This window comes from Aythya fuligula, chromosome 6 (assembly GCF_009819795.1).
Source record: "Aythya fuligula isolate bAytFul2 chromosome 6, bAytFul2.pri, whole genome shotgun sequence".
Classification (NCBI taxonomy): domain Eukaryota; kingdom Metazoa; phylum Chordata; class Aves; order Anseriformes; family Anatidae; genus Aythya; species Aythya fuligula.
In genome coordinates this window covers 16780525-16792191 of record NC_045564.1, presented here as the reverse complement: position 1 = coordinate 16792191, position 11667 = coordinate 16780525, and the positions used below count along the sequence as shown (strand labels likewise).

General features: G+C 58.2%; 1 protein-coding gene across 2 annotated transcripts; it reads left to right on the top strand.

Moving 5' to 3' along the window:
- Positions 1 to 5021: 5021 nt before the first annotated feature.
- HOXD8 (homeobox D8) lies at positions 5022 to 6662 on the top strand. Of its 2 annotated transcripts, none has more exons than XM_032190360.1 (2): positions 5022 to 5577; positions 6183 to 6662. In XM_032190360.1, exons 1-2 carry the CDS (start codon positions 5022 to 5024, stop codon positions 6473 to 6475), a joined length of 849 nt encoding a protein of 282 aa, XP_032046251.1. In that variant the 3' UTR covers positions 6476 to 6662. The 2 variants fall into 2 exon arrangements, with proteins under 2 accessions (XP_032046251.1, XP_032046250.1); XM_032190359.1 differs by having other exon boundaries at positions 6180 to 6662.
- Positions 6663 to 11667: the final 5005 nt, after the last annotated feature.

Sequence of the window (11667 nt, the reverse complement as noted above, 5' to 3'; positions counted from 1 at the left end):
TTGGGGCTTTGGGAGATTTTTTTTTTTTATTTTTTAATCTCGGTTTGGTTGGGTTTTATGCTTCCCCTGCCCCCCTCAGCCCCGCATACGTTTCTCCTCCTCCTCCCGCGCCCCCCCCCCCCCCCCCCCCAGGAACTTTAAATCAATCTGGTCTTTTTTAGATAGAAGTGAAACGTGGTCTATGTCAGGTATTTTGGGAAATTTTGTCTTGCTCGCCAACGTGTTTTGCAGAGTCGCTTCATCCCCCCCTCCTCCTTCCCAGACCGTTTGGTTGATGATGTTGTGAGTGCACGTTAGCTTTGGGAACTTTATCTGATGTTAAATGTTTGACATGTTTCTTAAAAGTGATGTAGTCTAGGTAGTTACTTTGCCAAAATAAAGGTAAGGAAAATAACTATAATTATGGTAACAAGATATATATTAAATTACAGTCGCTTCAATCAGTGGGGGTGTTGTGTCGTCCACGAGTTATTAAAAGGAAACCTTACCCCGACCCTCTGCTTTCTAGGTCTGAATTGCGCTCCTTCGCAATAGATGCCACAGAGAGGCCACGAAAGACCCCCCCCCCCTTTTAGTGCACTGTTAGGAGGTTGTCTCAGACCCGAAGCCGTTCGCAATAGGCCTCACGTTTCTCGGTCCCCCGGCTCGCTGCCGCTCCCGACCCCGGTAAATGCTGTACTACCCACCACGTCTCTGCCTCCCGACCTGCTGTAACTGTTGTCCGCTATTACAAAATAAAGGCTGCGAACGAAAAGCGCTGCGCTCGGAGCAGAAATCTGTGCGTCCCTCGCCCTGCCCTGTCCGCAAAGCCCCGCACAGCCCCGCGCCTCCCTCCCGCCGGCCTTGCCGCTCTTCTCCGCACCGCTCCGCGCTGCTGCGGGCACGGCGGCCCCGCTGCCAGCCCCGGGCCGGGGGAAAGCTCCCCTGGCTCCAGGGGCTCGGCCGGGTGCGCCCGCCTCTTTGCTGGCTTTGTGCGCGGCCTTCGGGCTCGCTCGGGGAGCTCTGGGGGTCATTTAGGAGAGATTTCCGCACCGCTCCTCCGAATAAGCCAAACGGCGCTTATTTGCCCAAACAGTTCTTGTTTTGTTTTCCTTTTTTTTTTTTTTTTTTTTTTTTTTTTTGCCGTTTCTGATCTCCGCGCTCTTTAATTTGGAGGTTGGGAAGCTCTGGAGGGACCAGGCTACTTCCAAACCTGCAGCGATATTGGCGAAAGATCATTTCGCAGCACGTCTCATGCCTTCAACATTTATAAACACACATGGCTTTATCAAGATAATTGAGATGAAGTTCATTGTAAAAAATGCTTTGTTTAAAGAGCAACCATTAAAATGAAGGACCCGTAAATATTTACGAGCAGTTCGGTTAATTCAAGATTAAGGGGAGAGCCGAGAGACCTCGCGTTTAATGTTTTCTACCTCTCTCTCTCTCTCTAAAAAAAAAAAAAAAAAAAAAAAAAGGCAAAAAACATGTAGTGCCAGGAAAAGGTGTTGCATTGCTTCCCATCTATTGTCGAGAAGATACCTATAATTCTTTTAAAACAGGAAGAACCGTGGTATAATAAAACCATTGAGATGGCTAGACGTCTGGACCTAATGAGTTTACGATATGCTATGGCGCTTTTCTTTGAAACCACCTTATTTTGATGTTTGTGTTTGTTAGAGGAAAAAAAAAGCCAAAAATGCAGACAAACTAGGTCTTAAAATCTTGGACTATAAATTTCAACACGTCAGCGTTGGGCCAAGGCAACAGTCTCAAAAAAGACACGAAGGTCACGAAACAGATTTTACCAAGTCCACTGATTAGTGGAAATGTATTTTGTTGAATATTCTACCGTGCTGAATCCTACCATCTTAGCGTTCATATTTTCGAAAATAACCAGTCTGTATGTGTGTGATCTACAGATAACAACACATAAACTATATTCTTGCCACTGAGCACTGTTAGGTTGGTTCTAGCAGAGGCTCTGCTAAGAAATTGTCACCAAGCCCACATCATTTCCTTTTAATATTTTATCTCAGGCACTATGACGTATTTTTATCTAGTATATTTTCATTTTTTTTCCTTTTCTTTTTCTTTTACTTGCTTCTGATACTATGTGTGCTTATTTCAAAATGGCAGAAAGAAAATGAAACGTCTCGAACGTCAACGCGCAGTTCCTCCATGTAAATCGCTTTTAGTGTCAAACTAAACAATAATTTAATCCCTACCCGTTGGTTGTGTTAATGTATGTTTGTACATATGCACAGTCGCGTGCACACGCACACACATTATCCCGAATAATTCACAGGCATGTGTGATGGAGCGGGGGTAAACAAAGATTCATCTTTACTTTCGTTTACATAAATCAATCTTTAGATACATAAACGCACGGGCAAACAAAATAACATGTTCAAGACAAAAACGGAGAGCTCTGAAACTACCACACATGGAGTATTCGTGGTGTAATATGTGGGGAAACATGATCGAAAACGCGATAGCAGCGGTCTTCAAAGCTCAGGCGTCTCTGCTGGCTGCCATGTGTAAACGAGGCGCATTCTTTGTATGTAGTTAATTATAGCACTGGCAAAAAATTAAAAGAGGGTCACCGAAATGTGCTGAGAAAATGGCACTGGAAACTCCGACAGACACCACAACCACCACCACCCCCTCCCAAAAGAAAAAAAAAAAAACAAAACAAACAAAAAAAAAAGGAATAAAAGCAAAACCAAAAAGGAAAGGAAAGGAAAGGAAAAGCTGCTCGTGACCGAGCTCGTCGAGAGGCGAACATAACACCGCGCCGATCTCTGGCGGCGGCAGCGGCGCCCTCCTGGTTCTGGCGGACCCCCCTTAGCGGCGGGGCTGAGGCCGCAGTGGGGCTGCCTGTCCCCTGTCCCTGCGTCCCTGTCCCTGTGTCCCTGTGCCCCTGTCCCTTTCCCCTGTCCCTGTCCTTGTCACTGTCCCCCGTCCCTGTCCCTGTCCCTGTCCCCTGTGCCTGCCGCCGCGCGCCGCCAGAGGGCGCGCGCGCTCCACCCTAGGCGCGGTGCCGCGCCCCGCCGCTCCGCACCGCTCCGCGCCCCGCGCAGCGCTGCGCGCACCCCCCGCCGGGACCCCGCTTTCGCTGCCGGCTCCGCAGAGCCCCGCGGGGACGGTGCCGGGCATCCCGGCGGGACCCGCACGCGGGGGGCGGCCGCGGAGTCTTGGCCGCAGCTCCGCGGGAGGCCGCGGAAGCAGCCGCTGCCCACCCCCCCTCCTCGCGCCGCGCAGGGCTCGGGCGGTGCTTTTGTGCCTCCCCCCTGCCCGGCCGCCCCTGCTCCGGCCTCGGGGGGTAGCGCTGCGCTGCTCTCTCGCTGTTCTTTCCCGCTAGCACCAAAAATCCGTGTGACCCCCAACACCCGGGGCCTCTCACGTCCCCCCCCCCAACCTGTCTGTGGGGTTAAGGGGGGGTTGTGTCAGCGCAGAGCGGCCTCGTTGGGGAGAGCATTTGGGCACCGCGCCGCTCTGGGCCCCAAAACCTAGGGCACGGGGGTTCCTGCGCCTCGGGCCTCGCTGGGCCGGGCGGGGGGCGTCACTGTGCCCTCGCTGGGCCCGGCACAGCCTCACCACGGCCGAGAGGCCTTTACCGGCCTCCGTAAATCCCTGCTCATGTGGAGGGACCCAGGCCGGCCGCCGAGACAAAAAGAGCAGCACGACGAGGGCCTCGGACAAGGGGCGGGGGTGGGGGCGGCGGGGTGTGATGGGGAAGGAGCCTGCGATGTCTTTTATGTAACCACAAATATTTTTGTCAATTCACACCAGACGGTCACACGTGGCTCTGGCGGAGCCTGTATTAGATTTCACCTACATTTTTCGTCTCTGTTCAAAGCAGGGCGGACTCGAGCTCCTGGGGGTGTCTGCCCTTAAAAAAAGCTGGTTCCCGCTGCAGGAAGAGCGGTCCGCCAGAAGCGTTGTGAAGAGGGGACGGGGAAGACGGTGCTCCTCGGACCGGGGCAGTGGGGCCTGCGCAGCCTCCCGGGCCTCCTTCCCCGAGCCTCCAGCGCGGCGCAGGCCGAAGGCAGCGCTCAGCGCCCGGCCGTGCTCCCCCCGCGGGGGCCCGCAGCGAGCCCGGTGGGCAGCGCCTTCGCTCCTTCCTTCCTTCCCTCCTTCCTTCCTTCCTCCATCCCCGGGAGCCGGGCTCGCCTGTTTCCCTCGGACGGCGTCCCCGAGCGGAGCTGACCGCTCACCCACACGCCTTTCTTCCTCCCTCTCTCTGCCTCGGTAATGACGTCCTCCAAGGGTGAAATGATGGAAAGTATATTCATAGGCATGATTTCCATTAAGTATCAATTAACCTGCAGCCTCAGCCATGCGTGCACGGCGTCAAGGGTAAATGTGCATCTCATTTCCCAGCACTCCGCTCGCCTGCGAGGAAATGACCCGGAGGGCCCCTGCCCCTGCGAGCTGCCGCCCTCCCGCACCGGGACCCCCGGGCCGCCCTCGCAGCCTCCCGGCCTCCTGGCCGCGGCTCCCCCGCCGGCTCGGCCTCGGCGGGACGGGCGGCGACGCCCCGGGCAGCGCGCCCGCGGTTATCGCGCGGCATCTGCGCGGAGCCTCGCCCCGCGCGGCGGGGGACCGGCGGCTCCTGGCGAGCGCGCACCGGCGGGGGGAGCGGGGGCGCCGCGGCTGGGGTGGATCCGGGCAGGGCCGGGCCGGGTTTTTTTCTTGCCTGAGGAGCGGCACATGTAAACTGAAGCCAAAAGTCCCCCCTGAGCTCATGAGCGTGTGCGTGCGTGCGTGTGTGTGTGTGTGTGTGTGCGTGCGCGGGCTGCTGTGTGCCTAATAGGAAATAGTAAAAGCAGTGAGGCAGGTCATTTTGGGAGCGATTATATTCCAGTCCTGGTCACCGCATACACGGAGAGCAGGAGAGGGGAGCGCACGGGCTAGCGGCGGCGGCGGCACCATGAGCGCGGCGTAGAGGCACCGGCGGCGGCGGCGGCGGCTGCGGCGGGGGGGAGCAGCGCCCCGTGCCCGCGCCCGCGCCCCCGCCGGCCGCTGCCCCCTCCCCGATGAGCTCCTACTTTGTCAACCCGCTCTACTCCAAGTACAAGGCGGCGGCGGCGGCGGCGGCGGCAGCGGCGGCGGCGGCGGCGGCGGCGGGGGAGCCGCTCAGCCCCCCGTACTACGACTGCCACTTCTCGCCCGAGGTGAGCGGCCGCCACGCCGCCGCCGCCGCCGCCGCCGCCCTGCTCTACGGGAACGGCGGGGCCGCCGCCGGCTTCCCGCAGCCCGCGGCCGGCGGGGCGGGGGGCGGCGGCGGAGCGGCCGCGGACTTTTACCAGCCGGCCGGGGGGAGCCCCACGGCCGCCTACCAGCCGCCTCCTCCTCCCCCTGCCGCGCCTCCGCCTCCTGCCCCCTGCAGCGGGGTTACCTGTCACGGGGAGCCCGCTAAATTTTACGGATACGATAACTTACAGAGACAGCAGATTTTTACGACACAGCAAGAGGCCGAGCTGGTACAATATCCTGACTGTAAATCGTCCAGTGCTAATATTGGCGAGGAACCAGACCACTTAAATCAGAGCTCGTCTCCTGCTCAAATGTTTCCCTGGATGAGACCACAAGGTTGGACGCAGTCAAAATTTGCTTCCATCTCACGTCTGAGTTCGAAACTTTTCTTTTCCTCCTCCCGCTTCTTTCCCCCTGCCTCCCGCTCTCTGCCTCTGCCTCCCTCTCTCCCTGCCTCTCTCTCCGCGACTCCTGTAACCGCGACGGCTCGTGATAATAAAATAAGACAGGGAGCAAACAGAAGCCTCCGGGAAGGCGGCTGCCACCCGAGAGCAGCCCGCAAAACTCGCCTCCCAGGCACCCGGGCGCAGCTGACACGCACGGCAAGGCAGGAGGCTTGAGGGAGGGGGGCAGCTGCCAGATAGCAGAAAGGTGCCCCCTAAACTCGGCCCCGCCACCTCTGAAGGCGCCTGATGCATCGGCGTGGCTGGGCTTTGAGGGTCTTTTTATTATTATTATTATTATTTTTCCTGCGCCCGTCTGTATGGCTCTGGGCTCCTCCGGGTCCTCCGCGGTCTGCTTTCGCCCCGCGTCTCCATGCCGCTTCTCTCGAGGGATTTGTGGAGGGGCCCGAACTCTGGCTGCCCGGCCCGCTGCTGAACGCCGTGCTTTGAACGACAGCACCAACCCCCAAAATCCTGTGTTTTTGTTTTAAACAGCAGCGCCGGGTAGGAGGAGAGGAAGACAAACATACAGCCGATTCCAGACTCTAGAGCTGGAAAAGGAGTTCCTTTTTAACCCCTATCTGACCAGGAAGAGAAGGATCGAGGTGTCCCACGCACTAGGACTCACCGAGAGGCAGGTAAAGATCTGGTTTCAGAACAGAAGGATGAAATGGAAAAAGGAGAACAACAAGGACAAATTCCCCGCTTCCAGACAGGAGGGAAAGGAAGGGGAGGCCAAAAAGGAAGCACATGATCTGGAAGAAGACAGAGCAGAAGGCCAGACGAATTAAATTTTGCCCTAAAAGCCTTGGAGAAAGGCTATCGAAATAACGAGCGCCACAGCCCGAGACATCTCGGCCCCGTGTCCCCCTGGACATAGTCCTGCGGGGGACGAGTGACCCCGTGTCCTCCGCCTGACGTCCCCCTGCTTCGGGTGCTTCGGTGCTTGCGGTTTTGTTGCGTCTTGGTCTTAACCGTTCCCGGAACAATCTCTAGATTTAACAGTTCATCTAGTCCCTTTTTTTTTTTTTTTTTTGGAAATTTGATACAGAGTTTGTAGCAATACATTTCTAATGATATATATATATAAATATATATTATTTTTTTGCAATATTAAAAGACGGTGATTGCGGGAATCGACATAAATTTCCAATGACAAATACCAATAAGCGAGACATTTAGCAATGCTTTATTAATCAAGACAAGTGCACTCGTACTATTTTAATTCTTGTTCTTATCTAATGTTGAGTAAATTAAATAAATTTAATAAATTTGAATAAAAGATCTTAGAAATATATAAATCTTCTACTATTGATATTTGATTAAAATAAACCAAATTTATTCAAATATAAAATCGACAGGCTTCCTGACATCCTTTCTGCAATTCACTTCTCCAACAAGCGCCGGAGCCTCTGGGATAATCCCATCCGCATTTCCCCTGTCTTTCTTCTCACACTGGAAATTTGGGAGGTGATGGAAATGGCCCCTTCCAGTCCAAGCCCTGCCTTGGCCCCCAGCCCTGGGCGGGGTCCCTGAGCACCCCCCTGGCCACCGGCTTGTCAGGGACGTGGAGGTGCCGGGTCTGACGGACATGAGGACCACGACCCGCGCTCCTTCCGTGGGTTACCCCACGCTCCGTGTCGGCCCTGGACCCCCCCGACGCGTGCCCCTGGGCCTTGCTTTCGTGCCAAGCAGAGCGGCCCTCGCCCCCGCGGCGCCGTGCACGCTGCCAGCCCGGGGGGGAAGGAAGGGGGGCAGCAGCGGGACCCCCCGGGGCCTGGCCGGCTTCGAGGGGCTCAGCCGCGGCCCCCACCCGTGGGGGGCTCCCGGCCCGGCGAGGCCCGGTGACGCCAAGCCGGGCCCAGCCTCCCCCACGGGGGGCGGGCGAGCAGAGAAGAGCAATGTGGTTGTGGCCTTGAGTGGGGGGGGGGGTTCGGGAGCTGGAAAGGTTTGCGGTCCCAAAGCAGGCGTAAATACAGAAAAGGGCATTCCTCCGACGTTGCGGCCCCGGGTGGGTGCATTTTGCTGCTGCCTCACGCGAGTGAGGGGAAGACGAGCCCAGGGGCAGACCCTGCCGCCGCGCCCGGAGCGGTTTCCGCAGCCACGGGAGGAGAAATCCGCTCTGAGCAGCAGAGCGCTTTCATTTATCCCCCCTTTTCTTCCGTCCCCTCCCTCTTGCTCGCGGCGGGGTCGGGCAGATCGCACTGTCTGACGGGGCGGCCGGGAGCAGCCTTCGGGAAACAGCAGGCGGAGGGGATGAGCCCCCCCAAGATTTCGGCGTCGCTTTTTCCCCGGCGCCTCATGGCTCCAGAGAGCGATGGCTGTCTGGAGGGAAGCGCAGGAACGCGGTGCGACATGCGACAAACTCGGGCTATCTGCCCGAGAAGCAAGAGCGCTGATCCCCGTCGGAGCAGGCACGAAGCCGGGGCCCTAGCCAGTCCTCCACGGCCCTTCGCCCACCGCCCGCTCCCCCGGGGACACCGGCAGCCTCCCTGCCCCTGCAGGGTCCCCACACCACCGAAATGGCCGGGGCTGTCTGGCCCGTGTTTGGGTTTTATACAGCGGGGTTGGTTCATTGCGTTCCCCTTCGCCTCCCTGCTCTCCGCTGCCCAGCAAGGCACGCTTCAATTCCTGCGAAGCGCCAGCTCTAGAGGGAGGCAGAAGCAAGCGGAGTTATTGTTCTGGTTTTATTTTAATCGCGTAATTGCTTAAAGCTTGTAAACGCGTGGAAACTGCGGCAAAGCCGTGAAGTAAACATTTTGCTGCATGAATTTGCATAAGTGCGCCGGTACCCCTAGTGTCCGAGAAGGATGTGGATCTGGCTGTAAGGAAACCGCCTGGCACTGCAGCAGGCTGCCCTTTCGGAATAATTCCCGCACCGGCGGCACCGGCACGTCGCCTCCCGGGGCCTCCCAGCCTCCGTCCTCCGCCGCCGTGGTGGTGGAGGCTCGGGGAGAGGCGGAACGGAGCCCTCCGCGTCCCCCCCTCCATTTCCCGGGCTAACGTTTGCTCGGGAAAGAGCTGCTGCCGTGGTTGTTTTTAATTTCCAGACAAAGAGAACGAAATTAAAATATTCCTGACGAAGTTTCCGTTAGCGTTGCTTTCCCAGGGCCGACTGGGAACGCAGCCACGCAGACACAAACAAACACTGGGGTGTGCACATCGTTTGTAAGGGCCTAGTGGTAACGGGGACTGTCCCTATCTTTTTTGTTTTGTTTTGTTTTGTTTTGCCAAAAAAAAAGAGATTTTTATGTACTTATAAAGGTATTTCCCGCCCGTAGCCTGGCAGACGAATCTCTCCCTCGTTTTTACGCGGAGCCCTGCTGAGAAAAAGAGAATCGAGGCAGGAGCTGGCCCTGGCGGCCGGCAAACCCTCCGTGAAAAAAGGGCCGTCGAGCTGCGGAGCCAGCAGCGGGCTTTGGGGAGGGAAACGCCGCAGACGTGTGGGTCGCGGCGGAGAGGGGCCGCCTGTGAGAGCCGCAGCGCGGTGACCCGGAGCCCTGGGTATGGGCAGGATTTGTCCCTTCCCACGCGGGGCAGCTCTGCGCGGCCGTGAGTGCTACAGAGGCCCCGGGGAAAACACCCGGTGCCTCGGCCAAGGGATGCGCGGCACGGGTGTGATTTTCACGGGCGTCTAATTCACTGAAACAGCATGTTTAAAAGACCCCAAGTCGTTAGGAGGATTTATTTTGTCTAGCTTTATTTTCCAGGCAGGTACGACAAACACGGAGGGCACCAACGGATGGCTCTTGCTGTTCTCTGAAACAAAAACGAGCGAGAAACAAGCACAATTTTCGTTCACTGAGCCGAGCACTCCCTGTGGGCATGGGACAATGTTTTAGCCTTTTCGGAGTGTTTTCTGCGAATTACATTTTGCCTTCTCGGTGGCTCCCCCTGGTCCGAGCGGCCCCGCGGAGGTTTTGAGGCGGAAGCAGCCCCGCACGAGGAGGCTGCGGGGAGTCCCCGCTCCGTGACAGCGCCCGGCGCAACCTGGGGGACCCCCAAACCCCGCGGTGGGGACACGGCATCAGCTCGGCTCAGGCTAGCTCTAGGTCGGCGGCGACTTCGGCTTCAGTAGTGGGCGCTAAAGGAAACACGTTTTCTTTTGGGGCCCGGCTCCGCGGGGGGGGCGGAAGGCGGGCTACGGCCCCCTTTCGTTGGGGCAAGAAGCGGGTCCACCGGAGGGGCAGTTAAGAGCCCCCCTCTTATCCCCTACCCCCGTGGGGCTCCAGGGGCTGGCGGCTGCTGCGCGGAGGGCGAGCCTTGTCCCCGCTGCTCCGCGGAGCTCCGCGCCTCTGCCCGCGCCCGCGGGGCCCCGCCGCCCCTCCGGGGGCGCGCAGGCCGCGGGCAGGCGGGACCGAGGAGGGGAAAAAAAAAAAAAAAAAAAGAAGTGCAGCGCGCAGGCGAAAGAAACATGGCGCTGGGAAGCAGTATGTGCAAAATCCGCAAGGAATTGCAGTAAATTCCTTTTTGTTTGAAGAAAATTTACAACTTGGTAATAGACCTTTTTATGACCTATTTGGGCTCGTCATTGGCTGCGGCTGGTCATGTGCAGGCAGCGAGCGCTTTCATGGCCTTTTCCTGATTTCCCTGGCGAATTTCCCCCTGCATTCTGCCTTCAGAGAGCCTCAGCCCCTCTTTTCCTAACCTTTGTCTACGCTGAGGTGTACGGCAGTCGCCGTGATGTCTGTGCACCGCTCCCCGCATCCCACGGCCGGCCCCGCCGCCGCTGCCCCGACACCTCCCCGGCCCCGCGACGCCTCCTCGGCGGAGCCCCGCTTCATCCGCCGCTCCGTGCCCCCGCCGCTGCCTCCGCCACTCGGATTGCTACGCGGGCGCAAAATGGATTACAGCGACCCTCCCGGGCTCCTCTGCAGGCGGGCAGAGCCGCGAAGCGGTAAGCACTCGGCTCCCCACGGGCTGGCCGCCGCCGCCGCTCCGCGCCCGCGCACGGCCCCGCACGGCAGGGGAAGCGGGGCACGGCGCCGAGCCCTGCCCCCGGCCCTGCGCCGTCACCTGTCCCTCGGAGCCCTTATTACTGCCGCTATTCTCATTAGCGGGGTGGCAACTAGAGCCGTTACCGCTACTGCTATCCCAAACAGTCCCGGCCGGGCCGTGCGCGGTGGGGCGCGGAGCGAGCCGCGGCCCCGCGCAGGGCAGCGCAGGGCTGGCTGCAGGGCGCATCCTCCAGCGGGAGGCCCCTCGGCTCTGGCTGTGCTTCCCCTGCTGGGCTGGAGCCCTGCGCCCTATTTGCGCGCCGGGGCTGCCCTTTGAGGAAAGGCGCTGGCGTAAGCTGGCAGCGGAACAGGTGCTTCCTGCCGCCCCGCCGGCAGCACGGCGCTGCTGCCCCCGGCCGCCGCTTCCCCACCGCCAGCCCCGGGCGGCTGCAGCGGGGCGAGTGCGAGAAACCGCGGGGCTTGTGCCGGGGTGCGCACGGGAGATGGGATTTGTCCGCCTTGTCTGCAGACGCGTGCGGGTCCCGCACCGCCTTGCCTATCCGTGTGTGTGCACCCGCTGCCTGCGTGTGTCTGTACGTGGGTACACCTCTGTGGAACACACCCTGAATTATATTATTTTGAAAGTGCCTCTATAAATTCTTTATCTTTATATATATATATTCATTATATTGTATATCTCCGCTTTTAAAATGTTAGTCCGCCGTAGAAAATCCGCTGCCTTGTATTCAGCGCTCACAGCGTTGGTCGATGACAGAAACGCACCATGCCATTGCACTGGAGGAATTTACCAAATCGCCATTTACCTCAAAGGCAGCCACTTATTTAACGGTAAAGCAAAATTAAATTATGCCTTGATTAAACCATACCCAAGGAGTGTGGAAAGGCGTGGAGCCTGTCCCTCATACATATTTTGAAGCCACGGGGGAAATTCTTCTTTAATCCACCCCCGAGCACCTATTCTGCTTGCAAAAGCAGAGCCAGAGCCAGGCTAAGCGATGGGGTGCCTTTCCCTCCTGCTCTCGCAG